This window comes from Engystomops pustulosus, chromosome 2, assembly GCF_040894005.1.
Source record: "Engystomops pustulosus chromosome 2, aEngPut4.maternal, whole genome shotgun sequence".
Taxonomy (NCBI): Eukaryota; Metazoa; Chordata; class Amphibia; order Anura; family Leptodactylidae; genus Engystomops; species Engystomops pustulosus.
This window is the reverse complement of record NC_092412.1, coordinates 62,688,176-62,712,101: the sequence shown is the minus strand read 5'-3', so window position 1 is coordinate 62,712,101 and position 23,926 is coordinate 62,688,176. Positions and strand designations below refer to the sequence as shown.

The following is a 23,926-nucleotide window of genomic DNA, read 5'->3' as shown; positions in this document are numbered from 1 at the left end:
GTCACCAGTCTTTTGGCTTTAGGCTGGGTTCTCCAATACTTTTCATGTTTTACGGCTTTCAGCATTTTTCTTAGCTAACTTTTTCAGCATCATGCCATTTACACCCCTATGTAAAAAAATAAAACTGACTGCTTCCACTTTTCTTTGATACAAATCCAAATTAACACCCATGAAGTAAAAAGGCATCTCCAGGTCATCATACAATTGTCTCTGGTTAAATACGGTAAATTGTGAACAACGACCAGTCAACTGTAACCCTCATCCTTGAAATGTAATTTAATTTTTCAATTAATGTTGTTGTTGTTTTAATTAAAAGATTAAGAATTATCCTCCGCAGAAAACTTCAGGCTTACAACACAAGCGGTCACGTTTTTATGGTCGAGGTTGTCTCATCTGCGCAACAAAGATCTGGTGCACAAAGCAAAGCTCTTGGTTGCCGCAGGGTAGATGGCATTAGCCTGTGACAGTGCACTTTGCATCCCTGTGATGGTCTGTTTGAGACCATATGTGAACATATAATCTTGCCCATAGAAAACAATCAATATTTCTGAGTTGCTATGGCAAACTCCGACAGCCACTTGGACTTCTATGCAGGTTCACCGAGCATTTGGCTTTCAGCTGACAGGCTGCATAGGGGTTCATTTTCAAGCGGACATCTCTTCTAAAGTGTAACTCCTATGAACACATTCTGTTGTCCTCTTAAAGGGGTTGTCCGAGACTTGTAAATACAGCTATGTGGCCAGGTCCACTTAAAAATATAAACACACTCGCCTCCTCGGTCCCTCCTGATGTCAAACACGTGGTCTCTCCATGCTGTGCCCCTTGAAACACATAGCTGTTTTTTTTAAGTCACGGACAACCCCTTTAAAGAGGAGAATCTCCCCTTTAATATCATATAAAGATTGTGCTTCTAAATGAATTTAAACAGAAGCAGAAGGGGAGCCGGGTGACGTTGCCGTCTTCTGCAGCATTGTGCGGGCATGCCAACCGGCCAGGGGGAGTGGCAGGATCTGCTTTCATTTTAGTTTTTTATACCCTTGTTTTTAAGAAAAAAAGACGTTAATGGTTATGCAAATGACTAGGGCAGAAGAAGCTAGAAGAGCAGCAGATCCTGCCAGAGGGGGCACACACCAGTATATGTCAGTAAGCTTGGTCTACAATCCTTCATCCTGGCGGTAGATGTCCTTTAAACTTTTGTAATATTTATATGGTTATTTTCATAATTTATTTTTTTCACTAGTAGTCTGCTAATGTAAATATAAATGAAGAATGATATACTGACAGCTTGGTAATATTATTATTGCCTATTACATGGTTGTTATATTATCTGATATGACATGATTTACTGTTTTGTAGCACTTCCTTCTAATTGAATTTTGTTAGTTACTTTAGAGCCACAGTAATCTCCATTTTCATATTGTTAGATTCATTTTATTCAGTATTACTTGCTGATCCACGCCTTAAAATACTTAGATCTGCGTAAGTATGTCTATAATTACCCCTAGCCCATCATGGTGCTAAACTTCAGGAATTTAGCCATGATTTCCAAACCAGATTCTTTCCGGGATAAAATTCTCTAACTCTCTGGGGCATAAAGGGTTTGCATTGTACCGCAGGCACGCTCTGTACAATAAATCTGCTTACCAAAGCCAACATGGTTACTGTACAGCTTAAGAGTTCGAGCAGTGCTAATTACTTGACTCCTTCCCCTTGAAGACCAACCAGTTTTTGGGAGTTTTGTTTTTGATTTTTACTCCCCTGCACTACATTGTGGTGTAGATCAGGACACTGTGTTCTTGTGCTGTGACATAAATTAGTGTTTTATTTCTTATCAATTATAGCAAGTTTAGAATATTTTTATCATCTTGGCCAGAAGAGGTGCATTCAGTTATTATATTAAGTTTGAAAGGCACAACGTGAAACTGGTGCAAAAACTGTACCAGACACCCTACCTATAATGTGTTATTTATAATATTGGTGCAAGCCTAACCCTTTGCTTCCCCTAAGGTTATAATCCTGTTTCTTTTATGTAAATGAGATGCCAAAAGTATGTGATCACTGTAAATTTAGTGTCAATTAAAAATTCTAGAATTCAGAAAATTGTAGCATCCCGTTAGCTATATTTAGTGGACATGATAAGCCTCATCTGTAATAGTCCAAGTGTATTGTGAAATCTATCAATTCCATCATGATAAACCAGAGACACTTGCTCAAAGATCCAGGCATCGTGACTGTGGTAATCTTTTTATTTGTTATCCATGGCATTCTTCTTTCTAAAATTATGTCTTAATTATGCTAATGAGTCTGAAGGGCCCTGGGGTGTTACCTGGTCTGGCTTCACAGGCTGTTACAATGTCTACCCCATGCTCCCTCAGCACTCCCCCTTCCCCTCCCTCTGCCTGATGTAATCTCTCAGCAGCGGTAGTTTTAGTACACAGTGGGAGAGACATGCACAGTCTGTAAATCTAGGGACACTGTACATCCCGCTGTGAACTTAAACTTCAATAAGATAGGGGGTTGGTGAGGGAGGGATCAGGGGGAGACAGTGTAACAGTGTGACAGTCTGAGAAGCTAGACCACAGAAGGGCCTTCTGGCTCATTAGGTTAATTTTAAAAGTTGAAGGCAGCCTTTGATAACAAAAAGAAGAGTATTACTATAGTTGCGGTGCCTGGATCTATGAGGAAGTATCACTGGTTTATCAGGATGGATTTTGATCGTAGATTTCTTTTAAATATTGCAATATGGGAAATATCATAAAGTATTCTTAAAGCTAGAATTGTACAGATTGCCCAAGGTGACTAAGGTAGTAGAGATGAGAGCTGTTATTCCAGCCTTTATTCTTAACATGATTGGTCATGAAGGTTGTCGGTACACTGTGGCTGTAAAAGTACCAAATACTGCTATTTAGTCTATGGGCATCAGTATAAAGAACTGGAGGAATTCTGATTAAATTACATTTTAAGTTAGATCCCTGCCCTTTCTATTGTTACAGGGGTTGTACCATATTTGCATGTTATTCTATATCCACAGGATAACAATCTGTTCAGTGAGGGTTTGGTCTACTGGAAGAGTCAACCCCCAGCAATCAAATTTAACTGGGAAATGTTTGTAGAACATTGAAAACTGCATAGTTTTTAACAGCATAGTTAAAATTGTGCTCTGTTTTGACACTCAGCTTTTTATGTCCACATCAATAGGGAAAATCTTCTGCAAAACTATGAGAAAACTGTAGGATAGAGTTATTTTATCTTTGCTGTACACACCAAGATAAAACGACACCCCAGGTATGCACCATCTTAAGTGACGATATTGAATGGGGTATAGGAAAAGGGGTGTCTAAAATATAACTTTTATTCTGTATTAAGTGTTAAAAAAATAGTTTCATCTTTTCCACCTGAAGCTTCTTTAGGTATTATTTGGCAATTATAAAGCTTTCGGCACACACTCCTATATTTTTGGCACTTTCACTACATTCTGACTATATGTTCCCTACTTCTACTCTCTACATTTCTGTAAGATGCTTCCTCTCTACGCCAGACGAGTGGGAAAGCATGATAAGACTGTCCAGGAGAGTCAACAGAGTTGATAGTCGGGTCATTCTTCGAGGTGGCGTCTAGTTTTTGTCTAATAAAGAGGCAGCCCGGTATCCGCAGATTACATTTAATGCCCTCATTTCCTTCCTAGACCTTGTTTGTTTGCATATATTGAGTACGTTATCTAGAATATTCCTGTCCAGGCAGACACCTAATTATGGAAGTCATTACCAACTTCTTGGAACCTGTCCACACTGCTGAAATCTCTCTAAGAACTGTGCTCTTGTTTTCTACCTTTAGCCCCCATAATCTGTGTTTAACAGAAAAGCAGCTTAGCACTGTAACCGAAAACCTTACGGCGAGCGTCGTCTATTAAGCCGGTGATGCCTTGGCCCGGGGAAGGGGGGAATACAGCTGAAGTTTGTCCTATGTTGCTGGGCTGGTTGTAAAACATTCCAGAAACTTCATTGCAGGCTACCAGGAGATGACCCATATTTCCGGACCCTTTATTACAGCTTGGTGCATCCGTGGTGCATTAGGAGTCTGTTTTCAGGTTCTATTTATGCAGTTAAGGTATCTGGTATTCACGCCGGGACGTCTGACCCCAAATGTCCAGGGAGAGATTAATACATGTTACATAAAGTACATGTGACTGCATGTGTCATACTGCTAGACTGCAGCTTGGAACAACATGTTCTTGGCTCCTTTTCCTACTGGGCAGCTTCTCCCCCAATGTTTTCCCTTGGGAGTGTTAATAATGATTACATCCGAGCTGGACTGCTAGACATTGCTTATTGTATCATGTATTAAGAAGATAGTCGCTGATAGGGTCAATTGCAAAATGAACACCTACAGTAGTGCATCACACTTCTTTCTGGCTATATGCGTGCAAGGAGCAATGAAAAGGCTTTGAAAAAATATCACCATACATGCTATTACACAAGGGATCATTTTTGTTAAATTGTTGCACTAGGGCTAGAACTGTTACTCTAAATTCATATCCTTAATTGCATGTTCATCATACTGAAAATAGTTTGCCTTTGTCTGCTTTCCTTTTTTTTTTTTTTTTTTTTTTTACCTATTTTTTTCATTTTTAACAACAAGAACTGAGATAAATATATTTTTTGGACTCCCCAGACCCCCCCCCCCAAAAAAAAAAACTGTTTTTGTTAAAGCATTCATTTTAGGACACCGGAACGCCCCATAATGCATAAAAAATATGCACAAGGGGCTGTGGTACGAGGGGGACAACATGCTTGGATTTGCAACTCTTTGGACATAGAAATAAAGCAAAACAAGAGAGACACACCAAAAGAATTACCGGTATACTGTGAATTACAAAGAAGTAAATTATGAACAATCGAGATCTTCTTCAGAATATAACACTGTGTGACTCTACATTTATCCAAGTCTGTGGTTGTTACACATGGTGTAAAAAGGATGGATGCTATGCGCTCCCTCTTCAGGTTGTTTAATATAAATATTCAAAGGGACCGATTTTATAATCCAATTACATTATGGAAGCCGCCACCTACCTCCATCTCTTTCTGCACAGTACTTGCTATTAAAGTGTTAGTAAAACTGTCATTTACTGTAAATTTCTACCACAACTTCTTTAGCAGTTGCCCAACAGCAATTTTTTTTATCCGTGTTGGGCATTATCTGGGAATGCCACTCTATACCCCATGGCAGACCAGACTTGGTGCTACAGTATATATATCTTCTATGTTCTTTAGTAAACCTTATCGGAGAAAGGAATCCCTATGCTGATTTCTCTCTTGTTGTAATTTATGTAAGGTTTGATATATGACGGGTTTATGACAGCGGAAGGGAGTAGATGCCATCTTGTGCATTGCGTCTTGACATGTTTAAGTTGCCGAGCACACGTCCTGTTTATACGTGTGCTCATTACAAAGGAAAAACTTTGGACAGATTTTGGCTTACTGATCTGATCTGTCATGCAAATCAATTTTATATGCCTCCGATTTAGAAAGATTACTCACATTTCACTGCCTCTTGGTATTCCTATAGACACTCCCAGGCATCAGTTCATAGACAAATGCTTCCAAAGCAAATGTCCTAAATAATTCAGCTTTCTTAGACTTAAGATATTTGTTTTATACCATTGATGGCATCATAACAAGCAGGACTAATGCTGGGTTAACACATTTTAAGATGTGCTACAATTGAAGATGACAAAATATATTGTTAATCATTAGTCATAATGTAGAGTGAAATGCTAACTTTGGTTACCATTATCATGATGTGGGATCGGGTTCACCAGTCGCTTACACAATGTGTAGGATTGAGTCATTTCTAACGTATTTTAGAAGTCGGTTGTAGTCAACTTCTTGTGTCAAGTCACGTGTTTGCCAATCATTCCGTTTGCTGAAATGCTATGTTTTTGCATTCGCAATACAGGTGGTCCCTGATTTAAGAACACCTGACTTACAGACGACCCCTAGTTAAAAACGGACCTCTGGATAAAGTAATTTACTGTACTTTAGCCTTGAGCTATAAATATCTGCTGTAACAGTTGTCTGCAATTAAGCTTTATTGTTAATCCTGGTTCTTATGACAACCAAAATGTTTTAAAATCCAATTGTCATAGAGAGCCCAAAAATTTTTGACTGTGGTTACAATTGTTAAATTTACTGTTCCGACTTGCATACAAATTCAACTTAAGAACAAACCTAAAGAACCTGCCTGGTACATAACCTGGGGACTGCCTGTATTGAGAATTTGCATTGTCCCGGGTCATAATTAGGGCTAACCCTACACCTTTATTGGATGTGTCTATGATCATGTATGCCTGTAGCTTCTGGAGCCAGAGCACAGAAGCCACTGTAACATACCCATAGCCCTTCTGGCTCATCAGCATAATTTTAAAAGTTGATTTTAGAAGTAAGGAGGCCATGGATAACAAATATAAGAAGATTACCACAGTCACAATGTCTGGATATATGAGTAAGTGTCCCTGAATTATCATGCTTGGTTTAATGTAGATTTTCTTTAAGAGTTCTACACTGAAAGAGAATGTATGTAGGGGATGAGCAACCATGTTTAGTTTTGAGGCTTTTAACTCTTCTTTGGAAACTCAAATTCTCTTAAATATTTTAATCAACTAATTCAGAGATTTAAGATACCATATTTTTGCTCCAAATTACAATGGCAGGTAGGCTGGCCGTGCTGGAACGGTATGGAATGATTCATTCATTGTCAACTATACCAACTTCGATTCTTTGCAACCAATGACTGGTATATACTAATACCAATGCAGTGTATTGGGTTGTAAAACCAACAGCATAAATGGATGAGGAATGATGAGGGTTGGAGGAAAACTTCCATCTGTGGTGGAGTACACCTATTTATAAATGCATAGTTGGAGTTGGTACAGGTGGGGGTGACGGGTCCTCCTTTAAGATTGTTATATACATGAGATAGAAGCAGGTTGATGTTTGAACATCTGTTAAATTCACTTCATACTCCTACAATAATCTGGAATATCAATTAAGAACCCCTAATGTCTGTGATGTGGGATATGTCGGCACCACAAGCGGAGGAATCGCATTGCAGTTAATATCTTACATTTTACAGCTGTTTGCATTTGGTACAGTCTTCTTCTTGATAGACATATATAATGGTGTTCCTCCTGATCAAGACAAGATGGTTCGTTACCCATAAGTCCATATGAGCTGAGGCTATATGTGTTTGTGTGATGTTTATATAGTATTGGTTCAGCTAAATATAGGTCTGGAGAGATTATATTGGTAGATGTGACATGTGAGTGGTTAGATTTCCGATGACTGTCCATACTAGTAAGCATTCTGAACATCTGCATATGATAATATCTGACATATTATTTTCTTCTGGTTCTTGTTACTTGTGTCGTATATCAGACGCTAGTAACAATAGCAGAGTGTTTCTTTGGAAATGTGTTGGCTCTTTCTTAGTAAAATGGCAATTCTTTTGCCTCTGAGTCAGCATGGGTGGAACAGGCAAGCTGCTGTGTTACAAAATCTACTCCAGGCCACCTGATTATTTTTTTTTTTTTTTTTTTTTTTTTAGCCTTTGGTTGCACTCTGTTTTGTTTTATTCTTTATTATTTACTTTATTCTACCAAGTTCTTTTTAACATTCTTCTATAGGAATTACTAAAAAATATTATTATTGATTTAGTTAATAGGATGGAACAATTGTGTCTCCTCAATGAATAGATAATATTCATAAACTTCTAATACACAAAGTATGTAGACCCGAATGACTTGGAATAAGTGAGTGTTTGGTCATCGACTTGGCAAATGAGGTTCAATATGGATAAATGTAAGGTTATGCACCTGGGGGCAAATAATCCACAGGCAAAATATGTCTTTGGGGGAGTAAATCTGGGAGAGTCCCTTGTTGAGAAGGACCTGGGGGTACTAGTAGATGATAGATTAAATAACAGCATGCAATGTCAATCAGCTGCCTCTAAAGCCAGTAGAATATTGTCATGTATCAAAAGTGGTATGGACCCTCGGGCTAGGGATGTAATATTACCACTGTACAGGGCATTGGTCGGCCTCACCTGGAATATGCTGTCCAGACCTGGGCACCGGTCCATAAAAAGGATGCCCTGGAGCTGTAGAGGGTTCAACGTAGAGCCACAAAAATGATAAGGGGTATGGAGGGTCTTAGTTATGAGGAAAGATTAAAACAACTAGATTTATTTAGTCTAGAATGGAGACGACTAAGAGGGGATATTTTTAATTTATATAAATATATGAATGGTCCATACAAAAAATATGAGGGCTTCAAGAAGGGTCTAGATGCCTTTTTACATCTAAACAACATTGACGGTGACGATTGCTGAAATTTATGGATATGTCTTTTTTCAACCCTATAAACTATGTAAACCATTAACCTGGCATTTTAAAATCCCTGGCGGCTTAATTTTATCCCCCCCCCCCCCTTCACCAGCGTTCCCTCTACCAGATTTTAAGTCTTCGGCTGCTACTCTACCGTGATTTTTGCCAGATTTGACTGCTTAAGACCAAGTCAAGTCTGGTCTAATGATCAGGAGCAGTCTCCACCGTGGTTCCTTAGAAACAAGTTTGCTGTCCTAATATAATACTACCCTTGATGGAGTGATTACAAAAAGAAATAAATCGAGATATAGATTGTAAAAATAGGGAAAAAAAATACCCAGGGAAGTGCAGTAAAGAACAAGATAAAAAGCGGTGTGTCAATTCTCAAAGTTGAGGTTTCTAATCTGTTATTCTGAAATTCGCACTTTTTTTCCCAAGTAGGTGAATTCTTCATTTTAGCTACTATTCTATGGAAAGCGTTCATATTTCTACACATATTCTTTATACAAGGACCAAGGCATATAAACACTGCAGCTTGTCAGCGTGTGACGTGAAATGAAGCAGACTTATGTATTTGACAACTTCTTTTATCTTTCAGATGTGGAACAGATGGCTATAGACTGGCTGACGGGCAACTTCTACTTTGTAGATGACATTGATGACCGAATCTTTGTGTGCAATAAAAATGGTGACACCTGCGTCACCCTTCTTGATCGGGAGCTGTATAATCCTAAGGGCATTGCTCTGGATCCCACCGTGGGGTAAGGAACTTTGTCAGAATGCTCTAGTAAATGCCTTCATTCACGCCTCATTGTAGTTGTGTGAAGAACTGGAGTGGGCCTGAGGTCAGAGGTCAGCAGCTACTCTGGTTAGAAGTATGTCAAGTTCAGGGATGTCTATCAATGTGTATTACCCTAATCCACTAAATTCACTTCATGCTGAGAACTTTCCCACTACAATGATGCCTACTTATATTTTACAGAAGTATTTGTATATTGTATATAACCTTATGGAATATGTGTGTGAGAACTAAACCTGCTACATGCCAGGGATTTACAGACCTGCATCATGTCAATGATGACATAATGGTTGGAATTGGCGGCCGAAGAGCCAAATGGGGCAAATTAACGTCCATCATATCTAGTCATGGCTATGACTGAACAGGGGGATATACCCGGGTCAGGCGGATGAACCTCGACCATTGGGTCTGCTCATCTCTAGTCTTGTGTCATATATTACTGAGCTAGTGATTCGCTTCAATATAGACATGTGTATATGGGTATATGACGCAACTGTCCATATACTGAGACAACATGATTTGCTGCTGCCGATGTTTGCTGCCCCTCCCACTTTCAGTAGGGATTCGCTAAAGACAAGGATGCTACCTTCCGTTGTACGGATACATTGAGTGTGCTTACAACGGAGGGCAAAGACGAGATCTGAACATAACCTTACAAACATGTTCAACAGTTCTATTGAGTTTACATTTACATTCTATTATTTTAAAATAATAAATTAATTAAACATTGAGCAACTCAAAGCAATTGCAAAACAAGACAAATGACCTCAAAATAACTTCTTCTTTTTGTTTTTTAACATGAATGAATCACAGCTAAGCCGCCTAGAATAGAAATGTGGTCAAACATTTCCAGTATTAATCAGAAAATGTTCTTATTTAGCAACCTAGGTCAGAAAGAAACCATGAACCCCCATAAAAGATGAATTCTCTACTTTGTAATGTTTTTAACCTTTGTAGGCTTCTATGCACAATGACAAACCTATATTTACTAAAAATATATCAAAACTATAAGTTTAGAGTTTGAAAATATGTTTTCCTTCGCTATTACATTGCTTATGCAAGCAGATTTGTAAGTGTACACAAAATGTGGCGCTGCAAAACTTTCAGCATAAGCCGTTTATTCAGATCTTCTTCTTTTTTTAATTCACTTTAAGTACTTGGGAAATGTTTTTTCTAATTCTCGAAACTGGACAAAGATGTTCAACAATATTGCTTCACAGGAAAACATCTGGTGGTCTTTTAGCTTTTATTATGATTTACAAAATAGTCTGAAGAACCTTATGTTCCAAATTGCGGTGCTCGAAATGCTTGTATGTTCCTCCCATAGGAACCGTGGTATAGTCATCAGAGATTATCAGCTTGGCCACAGATATGGTGCTTGGTGTATCTCATGGTGGAAATCTAAAGTCTAGAATTGTAGAATATGTGGAGTGTACAGGAGGTTACATACAAGATAGGTTCTTAAGTTGAATTAGAAAAAAACCCTGTTCCGACTTACATACTAAGTGTGACAATTGGATTTTCAAAATTTAGGGTTGTCATAAGAACAATGCAGGCACCTTTTGATTATGCTTAAAGTACCAAGAGGTCCGTCTGTAAGTCAGCCGATGGTTAAGGTACACAAAGTATAATATATTCTGATGATGGTACCTATAGAGTAGCTGCAAATAATTTTGGTTCCTATTGTTGTTACCAAAGCCGCATATACTTGAAAAGGGAACAGTTACAGTCTGGGGCACCAAGTGCACCTATTTCTTGTCTTTTATTCAACAGAAATACCAGTCCTATACCCGTTTCTTTTGCGTTTTGCCTCCCATCTAAAACTATCTCTTCTCTTCAATCCATCCTTAATTCTGTTGCATGGTTTATACACCTTTCCATTCTTTGCTTTACAACTTCTCCTCTCTGCAAATCCTGTCCTTGGCCAGACATGGTCCAAACATTAAGTTCCAAATATTAAATATTAACAGTGAGTTACAGAGCCATCTGCGTCACCTCTATAAATCTTGTGGGACCTACCCACATGGCATTCCTAGTGTACCCAAGACCTCCTGCTTTTCCCCTAATCTCTCCTGCTCATGTTTTCATCTCCAAGACTTTTCCTGAATATCTCCATTCTCAAGCTTTTATCCAAAGCTGTTTTCACCTTCTTTTAAAGGCTTCAATATGTGACCTTAAAATATAGCTCTTAAAAGGGAACCTGTTAGAAAAAATGGACCTAATGAACCACTTTCAGTATATTGTCAAATATCTCAACACCTTTCAAATTATCTTTCTTTCATGGCACAATGTGGGGGCCTCATCCAGAAATCTTTTCAGAGTAAATTGGTTGTATAAAGTCAGAGTCAAGGTGCTGAAGTCGCTGCCTCACAATGTCATCTTCACTTTTTTGACAGTCCAGCATTTTGGGACATTATAACTGGAATGACTGAAGTCTTGGGTAGATGTCAATCACGGTCTGAGGTTGGGAGAGCTTGACTTTAGTACTGAACTCTCTCTGCCATCTCTCCGACTTTATTTCATGATTATATATTTCAAAATTGATTTTCTGATTGATGCTACCACATCCTAAAGGTGTTAATCAGCTTGCCAACATCTTAGTAATGCTTTATTAGGGAACTTTCTGCTGACAGGTTCCCATTAAGAAAGTTTATAACCTTCAATATCACTTCTCCCTTCACAAAACCTTCAGAAATGTGTCCATCTTTGCCCATGGACTAATGTTTGTGACTTTAGTTAATGTTTATTGTACTTGTATTTTTCCTCTTATTTTCTGTGTACAATCCTATAGAGTGGCCTAGAATAAAATGGGCTTGAATATAAATGAAAATAATAGGATTCCCACTATGTGACACAGAAGCCATAGGACAGAAAATCAAGGACTTTCACATCATTGGAGCCATCATATCATACACAGATTGTGCCGCTCCTCTCTCTCGGCACTGCTTCACAGTTCAGCAGTCTTGAACAACTGATTAGGAGGGTGCCCGATGGGGGCATTGCCCACAATATCTGACTGCTCAGGGTCATTTTCTTCTCGATTAACTGCACAGCAATGTTGTGACGGAAAATTTTACTCTGTGACTAGTATTTTCTAGCCTTTTTCTGATTGTGTTGTGATCTGTCTCCCTTGTAGCTAGCTAGATTTTGTAGTGAAGTTTTGGCCACATAAATTAAAATAAGATTACATAGAAATATGTAAGGGCAGTTGCTTGTAGGAAAATAATTAAATAGATAAAGCCTATTTCTTTGTTTCACTAAGTCTTTGGATTTTTTTTTCCATTGCTACGGAAAAACGTGATTAATTTCCGTGAAGAGTGTTTCCAAATCATGGACTAGCCAGAGCCACATGTCACTCTGATGTATGTTACACTTGGCTGAATTTAGGTTGTGACCTTACTTCCCAGCTTATTCCCAATTATTAGAGCCTATCTTATATTTATAGATGCTTTAGTTGCAGTTGGAAAATTTTCCTTTGCATGCAATAATGTAATGGAAGTAGACAGTTCCCCTTACCGACTGCATTAAGCATTAAAATTATACTTAATGCATAATATTTTTTGGAGTTTTTTTTTTTTGTCCTATAATTGTTTTATAATTAGAGTTAAGTCAATAAAGGGGTTGTAAAAACCTAACCTGTTTAAACGTTTGAGAGCGTTAAGGTTTATTTTTACCAATTTAGTTCTGGTTTTGCTTTGAGTTATTTAGACGGATTATTCGTATATTTACAAAATGTGACACGGGAGAAATGAGTCTCAGGATCAAACTTTTATCCTTGTAGCTGAAAGCACACAGCAAATTTACAGACAGAGACTGTGGAGGGGAAGTTCCTGGAAAATGTAGATCTCGGGTCACATAATGGATAGAACCAGTGCTATTCCTTATGTATACAATCTGGACATTTGATTTCATGATAGCTGAGGTAACCTATAAAGGGAAACTGCCACCAGATTTTCACTAATAAACTTAATGACAGGTTCCTATTGCATTGTACTAACTCTTGCCCATATTGTTTTAGCTAAAAAAAAAAAAAAGCATAGTTCCTAACCCCAGAAAATAAACTTTATTAGAATACCTGGAACCCTCCCAAAGGAGCAGCAGGGGGGGGGGGGCGGGAGAAGGGACATGCTGGCACACATGAGTTGAGAGATTGACTGCCTCACATAAATAACACACTGCTTGGGACTCGCTGCTTGTTCTTGCAGGGGACCAGGGAGTATTACAAAGTTAGGAAACTAGCATAGTGCTGTTAATGAAAATATGGTGACCGCTTCCTTTTAAACTCTGACATTTGTGTTGCTTCCATTGGGCTCCTTCTTCTAATAGGGGAGAAGTGAATATTTAGCAATAGGACTCTAGAACAAGCCGTGTTTGTTGAATTTATATTATGGTAGGTGAAGTAATCTATGGTAAATATAGTAGCCTATTATGTATGATTCAAACCTGTTTCTAAAATTTTATATGCATTCATACCCTTTTTTTTTTAAATAATATTTTTAAGGAATTGTGAATTGTTCTCATGTTTTAAATAGATGCCATAGCTTTTACCATCCTTCTGGCATTTGATGTAATCTGTTCAGGCAGTCTACATACAATGGGGTAGGTTGGGATAGGGTCCACCAATATGTCTTTATCATTTTGATGGCAAGAAAAGCGCCATCAGTGTCAAATCTTATTAATTGACCGCACAAATGTGAACAGAACCACTGCAAACCTAATCTAAGCCCTCTTTCCCATTTTTTAGTATTAGGGGTTTTTTTATATCCACCAGAGCGTGACTTACGTTCTCCTTCATTAAGACTTTATTGCTAGGTTCGCATAGTATATTACAGACATTGATGAGTTACAATTAGATTAATGTGCATGTAATTAACACCAGCTGAGAACAGTGATGGCCGCGTTTTGGTGATGGATAGATAGTACTCTCATTTGTATTGTATTATGCACTGTGCTTTTTAGAGACTTCAAATGTAAAGCTTAAACCTACACCGCCTATAACCTTACGTTACCTAGATGTTGCTACTACGGACTTGATGTATGTAATAAGGAGTTGTCTATTACAGGAAGGTCTTCTTCACGGATTACGGGCAGATCCCAAAGGTGGAGAGATGTGACATGGATGGCCACAACAGAACTAAGCTGGTGGACAGCAAGATTGTCTTCCCACATGGCATCACCTTGGATCTGGTGAATCGTTTGGTGTACTGGGCTGATGCGTACCTGGACTATATTGAAGTGGTTGACTATGAAGGCAAGAACAGGCACACGATTATTCAGGGACTGCTGGTAAGTGAGAGCTCTGTTTTAGTACTTGAGAGGTCATTATATGCAGTTTGCAGTATCTTTTAATGGTAGCTACCTTTTTTTTATTTTTCACAAAACCTATTATAATACTAAAAATATTTGTCTTGCTAACGATCTGCACATGTTATCACGGGTTTTAATTTTAGCGATTGTATTGCTGTATCGCGTGACTGCTGTGTTGTGATTTCTCCTGGTAGCAGTCTGCTTTCCATCTGCTCCATTTATGAGGCACTGTCCTAGACTGTTTTTCTTCCTTTTATTGGAGTCTGTACCTCGTCAGATATCTTTAATAAAGCAATAAGTCATGTGATACCCACTGGTGGACAGTATTCTGGGGATACTGTATAGTGTCATAGAAATTGGTGACTGGCCCAGTATATCCTGACATATAGTGACCCTTAATCAAATCCCAAAACTTAAAAATATTTGTCAAGTGGATAAAACCTCTCAGACCATGTCCTTTAAGGCCGGATATTATGGTGTTTCACTTAGCCTGTATAGCAAGCAGTGCTGAGTTACTAATATCTCTTCATGAATTTAGAAACACAAAAAAAAAAATTGAAGGCAGATGCCACGTGAATTAAAATAAAGAAAAAAACTCCCAGAAATCTGTGTTGTACCATGGGTTTGGCTCTTTAACAATGGGTGCCTCACCATCACCTAGGGAGCTGTGTACAATATGAGTAAGATTAGAAGTTTTTTAACGTTATATATACACACACACTTCTCTTCAATGTAAAGCACTAGCTTTAGACTGAACTTATTTATTGGATTTGTATATACTGGTGTAAGTCACCTGCATATAATACATGTACAAACAGTTCCCTGTATATTGATTGGTGTGGCAAATGCTTAAAGGACATCTACCACCTGAATGAAGGATTGTAAACCAAGCACACTGACATAATGGTTTGTGCCCCCTCTGGCAGGATCTGCTTTTCTTTAATATTCTTATGTCCTTATTTTTAAGAAAAAGGCTTTTAAAATTATGCAAATCAGCCTAATGGACTCCAGGCTCCATTAACACCTATCGAGCCCCTCAGGCTTGTTTGCATACTTTTAAAAGCCTTATTTTGGAAAAAATCTGGGCATACAAAGCTAAAAGAAGAGAAGATCCTGCCATAGGGGGCACACACAAGTATGTCACTGTACTTGGTTTACAATCCTTCATCCTGGTGGTAATGTCCTTTAACCTCTTAACGCTCAGCGTCCGATATATCGGACGCTGAGCTCAGTGACTTAGCGCTCAGCGTCCGATATATCGGACGCTGAGCTGATGCCGGTTTGGCTCAAGATCTGAGCCGAACCAGCATCAGGAAAGACTGGGTGCCGGCTGTGACTGATAGCGCGACCGCGGCATCTAACATGCATCTGGGGGGTCTTTCCCCCGCGATCGGCCCCCCGAACCGTTGAAAGAATTGCCGGTAAGATGGCGTCTGTGACATCATCTTACTGGCACAGTGCCAGCCTATGCAAGTGTATACATCGGTATTGCAGAATATTATCATGAAGAAGCAATCAGATGATTGCTTGTTCATGTCCCATGGTATAAAAGTGAAAAAGTAAAAAAAAAAGTTATTCAATAAAAAAATAAAGTCATAAATCACTAAAAATGCCCCAAACCCCCAAAACATATAAAGAGACATAAAACTCAAAAAAATGTCTAAATCATAACACAAACCCCACATATATAGTATCACCGCGTCCGTAACAACCCGTAGAATAAAAGTAAATCATTATTGAGCCCCCACGATAAACGCCGTAAAAAAAAACTGTTATAAACCCTCCAAAAATTATGATTTTTACCTTTTCAATCCCACAAAAAATGCTATAAAATGTGATACCATATGCTATGCTATAAAAAAACCATATGTACTCCGACATGATACAGTGCAAAGTACAACATGTCCCGCAAAAAACAAGCCATCAACCAGCTCCGTAGCCAAAAAAGGGACAATGTTATGTCACTTGGAAGACGGCAATACATAAATGATAGATTTTTCCCCACATTAGGGTTTTGTTTGACAAATTTAGTAAAACATAAGAAAAAATATTCATGTCTGGTATCCCCGTAATCGTACCAACCCATAGAATAAAGATAACATGATTATTAGTCTATACGGTGAACACAAAAAAAAAAAAAGTAAAAAATCCAGTACAGAATTGATGCTTTTCTACTCCTGCCCTCAAAAAAAGTTCCTAAATTTTCAACAATAGGTGATACCCCAAATGGTAACAATGGAAAAAGCATCTCATCCCGCAAAAAAAAAATGGCATCACATGGCCCAAATAACGGAAAAGCAAAAATTTTATAGCCTTCAAAAGGGGCCAATGAGGAAACTAAAATCCTGGCAGCTGCAGGGCCCTCCTTCCCTTCTGCACCTCGCTGTGCGCCCATAAAACAAGTAACGGCCACATGTGGGGGGTCGCTGCACTCAGGAGAAATTGCAGAACAAATTGTATGGTGGGTTTTCTCTTTTTATATTTTGGAAATATGTAAATTTTAGGGCTAAATGAACGTATAAGGGAACAATATGACCATTCTAAATTTCACCTCCATTTTGATTCAATTACTATGAAGATCTCAAGGGGTTAACAATCTTCGTAAAAACTGTTTCTGATAGCTTGAGGGGTGCAGATTTGAAAATGGGTTGGTTATATAGGGGGTTTTGATGCTAAATATGTAAAATTTCATTCAAAACTGTATTTATCCCCAAAATAGTCAATTCTGAAAATCCGGAAAAGCGATATTCTATTTGTAAGCCGCGTGACATCAAAATAAATTATCCAAACATTTCAGAAATTATGAAAATGTAAAGTAGACAAATGGGAAATGTTATTCAGCAACTTATTTAGGTGGTAAATCTATCTGCCTTAAAACGCAATGATTTTGAATTTCGAAAATGGCAAATTTTTCAAAAAATGTATCATATTTTCTTTTTTTTTGTAAATAAACACAAAACTTATCTGCCAAAATTTACCACTAAAATGAAGTACAACATGTGGGGAAAAAACAATCTCAGAATCGTTTAGATAAGTAACAGTGTTCAAAAGTTATAACCATATAAAGCGACACAAGTCAGAATCCAAAAAATCGGGCTGAGCCTTAAGCTACAAAATGGCTGCGTCCTTAAGGGGTTTATATGTGGAACACATCAATACAAGACTGTCTGTGTTGTCTATTCTTTTTATTATGTAATTGGAGGAAAGTAAATTATTTTAATAAATATAAGTGTTCTACTGTTATGTATCAGATCTGTAAGAGCAGATACTTATTGTGCTCTCCTAAACAGCAGGATTCCTATTTCACACTTTACTTTTTGCTCTTTAATGTTGTGTCTTTTGTTGTCTTTTTCCACAGATTGAACATTTATATGGTCTCACCGTATTTGAGAACTATTTGTATGCTACCAATACAGACCATGCCAACGTTCAACAAAAAACCAGTGTGATTCGTGTGAACCGTTTTAACAGTTCCGAGCACCAGGTAGTGACTAGGGTGGACAAGGGTGGAGCACTTCACATTTATCACCAACGCAGACAACCAACAGGTAAGAATAAGAACATGATGGAGATGTGGATATTCTTCATTTAAATGTAACTGACACCTTAAAGAACATCTACCACCAGGATGAAAGACTGTATGCAAATGAGCTGGAGGTGCTCTTGGCGTCTTTGACACCTATGGAGTCTGGAGCCCCTCGGCCCTTATTTGCATACAGTTCTTCATCCTGGTGGTAGATGCCCTTTAAAGCTGGGTTCACATGATTTTTTTTATGAGAATCATAGTCTGAGTGGCATCTACTCTTCTCAGATTGACCACAGCCATGAAAACCAAACTATCTGCTCTGCATAATAGTGAGTTATGATACAGAGATCTCTTCTATTTCTGTAAAATGTTGGGAGTGTACTTGCTGAAGTGTGTATTAAAGGAGTTGTCCAGAGACTAAAATAATTTGATGTATGGTGGGGGGAAGGGGCTGGGCTTAAACAATAATCTACTTATACCCAACTCCCATGGTGTCCCCTGTCACAGCCGACCTTTTTTTTTTTTTTTTTTAAAAGCAAAAACTGGCGGTACCATACCTGACCACTGACTCGCACCTGCCACAACAGTAGTTTAGGTAGTTGCCGTTGCTTGCCTCTGGCCAGCAGTGATGGCTCAGCTTTTTATCAAATACTTTTGACCCTTCACTGTATAAGCCCTACAGCCCTAGCCAATATATGTTTGCTACATGTGTAGATTAAAAATACATATGTCTATGCCCAAAGCTTAAACTACCAAGTTTGCATGGGACAAGCCGGGAGCCGGAGAGGGGGACAGGTTCTCATTATTGTGTGAGTAGCAGGTTGAACATGCCTCCTGCCTCTCCATTTGGTGGTTTGGGAGTGTTGAAATTATGGTGCTCAGCTCTTGGCTCTCTCCAGCACTTGTATAGACAGTTAGTATGAGCACAGCACTCCCATCCAATTTCATATTTCCATAATACTGAATGGAGTGTCAGGGCGCATAATGTATCTGCTGCTTTGTCAATTACTGAAGGACAGTAACCTGTTCTCCAGATAACTGGGGGTCCCAGCAGTTATACTTTCACTGATCGTCTTATTATCCCCTATAAACAGGGCAACATGTAAACTCGGTACGACCTCTTGACTCACAACACAGAAACAACACTAATAACTTAACTAATGACTTTTCAATGTCTTGTCTTCTGAGATATCGCTGTGTAGAACATCCTGGTAAAATCTGTAAATGAACTTTTAAACAAGGAGAATGAGGTGTAGGACAGCGCATGTAGCCACACACAACACCGCTGGTATACGTATGACACGTTAAAGTCTCCAACTGTAAATCTGACCCACATTCTGCTAAGCATTAAAGAATAAGCACATCCAGATGCTAAAGTATCATTCCATCCCATTAACCTAGATCTGGGGAGTCGGCATCAACACGCTTTGTGCTTCTCTCTGCTACCTGTGCAGTGACATTTTGAGGTTGCGTTTGATAATTTTTAATGCTCTTCGAGCAATGCAATGATTTTTTTCTTTTTAATTTTAGAAATGTGTATTATTATGTATATAATTTTAGCAACACCTTTATATAAAGGTGTACGGTAAACATTTTTGTGGCACTAATAAAAACTTATTTCGTCTGATAGAGATTCCCTTTGTTCTCCTTTGACATTCGGGGACTGTTGTATCAGGGTGTGTTGTTGCATAAAAATTCAAACAGCTGGACTATGGAAAAAAAACAACGGGAACATGTTGAAACTTGTTTACCAGACTTGGCTTTGTAGCTAAAGGCAATTGATCTTCTTTCACTTTCTGTTTATTTTTTTTTATCAGTCTTCTTTTTTTTCAGATTCATGTGACTTTTTTTTAAAAAAAGCATTAAATCTCCAAAGTTTTGGTGAATGTAAACTCTCTTAGGCTATATTTACACTGCGGTTGCCTGCTGTACCGTAGCACTGCGGGCACACGGCAGTGCCATGGGAGAGCGCCGCTCACCCCCGCGGTGTCAATGGGAGTCAATCTGCAGTAACATAGTGTGGCCACTACGCTTTCGCAGCTGATATTTGGCCATGTTTAAGACCCCTTCCATCTGATATTGTAAAGATCAGTCCTCAAAATTTTGAAAACCCCTTTAACTGCAACTGTGGTGAGATGGTTGAGCCTCAATAAAAATAGTGTAAAAATCTTTAATCAGAAAAAAAAATTAGTTTAAAAAATATGTATCCAATTGCGTTTTTACCCAAATTATAATAAATACTGCCCAAGATACAGTAAATGTGGTGTAAAACCAATTCACCGTTCCTCTGAAAGAATGGAGATATGTCTCTTTACATCTTCATTTTCTATTTGCAGACCTTATAATGTCCCTCATCATCCTGATCTCTTGTCTTTCCTTCCAGTCCGGAGCCACGCCTGTGAACTGGATCAGTATAAGAAGCCCGGAGGATGCTCAGATATTTGCCTTCTTGGCAGCAATCACAAAACCAGAACATGTCGCTGCCGATCAGGGTTCAGTCTTGGCAGTGATGGCAAGTCATGCAAAAGTAAGCTCCACTCGGGCAGATGCAATATGTCTCCGTATCTGGTGTGTGAGGGAGATTGACATTAGTTTTCATGCATACTTAACTTTTCATTTCCTAAACATGTTAGTTTCTGTTCCCTGTTATTCAAACATGCACTCCATCTAATCTCTCTTAATCTCTGGTTTTCATATATTTAGTATTATAGAATACTTTTAACAATGAATGAAAATCTTTCTCTAATGTATATTTAACCCTAGTGTTTTGCTTTTATTACTGTTCTTACATTAGACAAACCGAAATGTGTAAAAACTGTAAAGTTTGGGATTTTAAGGAAAAGATGTTTGACCAATAATGTTAGAACATTGCCTATGATAATACGTCAGTGTTCACATCTATGTGGGGGCTGCCTTTGTCCTGATTTTACACTTTGGTCATTGTTCTATAATTGATGCCAATGTTGCCCACAAGATCCTATTGAGTCTCCGTCGCTGACATGAACGCGGCCTAACTTATCAGTGTAAATATTTTCCTTTGTTAAAGAATGAAATAGACTTTCCTTAAAAATAAGCTGGAGGCACAGATTTTTCCGGAACAGGTCTGATAATCCTGTCCAGAGGATCTGTCACCAGATTTCATGCTACAAACTTTGACTTGATGAGGCTGGTGTACTTACTATGAAAATTGTGTCAAAAATGTATTTTGACACTGTCTCTGGGGTGGGTAATTAATTTTCCCATGGGGCAACATGAGAAATTGCAATAGTTTTAGGGGGCTGGACTAATATATTTAGTTCTACCCAATACCTATATACTGTATTCGGTATATAACCTATCCCTACATTAAAAAAATAAACATTACAATGATTCAGTGAAAATATGGAGGACCTAATTGCATCATTATTTATTAATGGGGTAGGGACCTCAAATTATTCAACCATCACCAGCCGGTCAGAGATAATTAGAGGGCTGGATGTATTACACATTGCCCAGGTCTGCTCTATCTCCTAATAATAATATGTTTTAGTTTTTAATAATTTATCCAGTTATTTTGGACTTGTGATAGACAATAAAATGTTAATTTTACTACTGGGTAGGAAGTTTCCAGAGTCTCATCCGTTCTCAATGATCTGTTTTATGTCTACTTTCATGTGGCTTAATTTACTGTATACACCTTATTCCGTGTTTCAGATGAATTTATTAGCCCAAATGTATATGCCAAGTTCTGTTTAGCAGAGAGGGGCTCATGTTGTTGAGGCTGGCCAATAAACGCATCAAGTTTACAGGTGTGAAACAACCCTAACAATCAAGATTTTGGTGCAAAATCTGTAAACAGATCCTTTATTTAGCTGTGACTTTAAAATGTACATCAAGAGTTTAACACTTCCACTATGTGTGAGAGAATCCTTTCATCGTCAGATGCAATCATTGTTGACAGATCCATTGTCAAATCTGTAACAAATACCTAACCATTTACTACCATGGAGGCCCCTACCCTGTGTATGTGCCAAAATCTTGGAGATTATTTTAGGAAGACGCTTAATAGTTCCAACATGTGTACATAAGAAATTTCCTAACACAAGATTAAGACATCTTTTCATGTTTTAGAGCCAGAACACGAACTCTTTCTGGTTTATGGTCGAGGACGCCCCGGCATCATCCGAGGGATGGATATGGGAGCCAATATTCCTGATGAACACATGATACCAATTGAGAACTTGATGAACCCTCGAGCTCTGGACTTTCATGCAGAGTATGGGTTTATGTATTTTGCGGACACCACAAGCTTTTTGATTGGAAGACAGAAGATTGATGGAACTGGTCGTGAAAACATTCTCCAAGAAGGTGACGGTTAGCTTAGTGATGTGAATTTGAAATATTTCCAAGAATGCAAATCTCACAATAGTATCAGTGATGGCCATTCTGTTTTATGAGGGTTCTTCAGTTTTATTTGCCTGATTATTAGTCTTCAGTAGGAGAAGTCTTCTTTTGGCAGGATTGTATTTCTAGTCTGATTCTTACTTGGAAATTAAAAAAAAAAATCAAATCATTCTCCTCCAATCTCCAGCCCCCAATTCCCGAAGGCTTCAGCATTCTGTTCTGTGTGACATGAGCTGTCCAGCCTGGTATAATTAACTAGGTGCGATGGTCCTGCCTGACATTGTGGATGTCGCCTGCTGCTCCTTTTTTTTTAATCTTTTTTGAAAGGAAAAGCAAATAACATGACTTGATTTATAGTCGGGAACGTTGTCCTTTCCTTCATTCCAGGGGAAGATTTTGTATTGAGGAGTAAAACCGCCATAAACATTTTTGAGATAAATCTTCCATTGTTCATCTGTTTGTCCTTTCTATTGATGTTTTCTATTCTACGACGTGTCTCAGCTTTCCAAACAAACTGTAGGAATTATTACATGGGCCAGGATCTGCTGTGTGAGGCCATCATTCCCTCCGCTACCGACAATAGATGAGCCCCTTCTGGCTCCGTCGCCTGCTAATTATTCACAGCTCATTTTGGCATTTCTGCCCGCCTCCCTCCCTCCCCAGCCAGATAGCTCAATGGAATATGTTTGAGAAATGCATGATTTATGATTGTATAATTGTAATGAAAAATTGTAATGTGGGGGGTCTAAATTATTTTTGAATGTGATTTTTCTGCCCAAAAGAAAAATTTGACTGAACATTCAACATGAATATTCCATGTGCCCTTTTTTCCATCTTAAATGTCTGTCATCTACAAGGAAGCTGTGTGTCACAGTCATTCCCCTCTGTTGTCCTAGTCCAGGATAATGGGGAGGACATATCTTACCGTATATCTGCATCAGCATTTCAGAAGAAGACTCTGACCTTTGAGTTTTTTTTTTTTTTTTAGAATAGACAAAGTTGCACTATAGTAGCTAGGGCACCTAGAAACAGAGGATATAATATATAGTTACATATGTTATTTCTGACTGGGAAGCAAATTAAAGGGGTTGTACTCAAGTCTGAGGGGTCCCACAGCTGGGATCCCCAACGGTCACAAGAACAGAATCTCATCAATTTGGAAAATGGTTCTCAATTCCCATACTCATTTTTCATATATGTATTTTTTTTAGTCTTACAATAAAATTAATTGTTTTATCTGGATTTGCCGTCACAGTCCATTCGGGGCAAATAGATATACATGGAGTAAATGTTGTTGCTTTGCTACATTTTGGCTCAGCGAGATTTCCACATTTATATCTGGGAATATTATTTGGATCAGGTTTTTTTTTATTTGTATCAAGGAATTTTGGCATACCGAAAAATTTGGCATAGCCTGCACCACAGTATTTGGGCAATTACAGAAATGGATCTGGAGAGCCTCTCCTTATCTACTTTTTGTTTAATGATAGTTTTCTAATTAGTGTCTACTTATGCTTTTAGGCCTCATGTA

At 38.3% G+C, this 23,926-nt stretch overlaps 1 protein-coding gene across 2 annotated transcripts in view; it reads left to right on the top strand.

Moving 5' to 3' along the window:
- The window catches only part of LRP1 (LDL receptor related protein 1), a 192,610-nt gene that overhangs the window by 91,535 nt on the left and 77,149 nt on the right, over positions 1–23,926 (top strand). For both annotated transcript variants that reach the window (XM_072134915.1, XM_072134914.1), the window contains exons 7-11: positions 8,979–9,141; positions 14,243–14,465; positions 17,845–18,034; positions 20,396–20,539; positions 22,123–22,359. In XM_072134915.1, the coding sequence (XP_071991016.1) occupies positions 8,979–9,141; positions 14,243–14,465; positions 17,845–18,034; positions 20,396–20,539; positions 22,123–22,359 (957 nt within the window). The remainder of the gene's footprint in view (positions 1–8,978; positions 9,142–14,242; positions 14,466–17,844; positions 18,035–20,395; positions 20,540–22,122; positions 22,360–23,926) is intronic.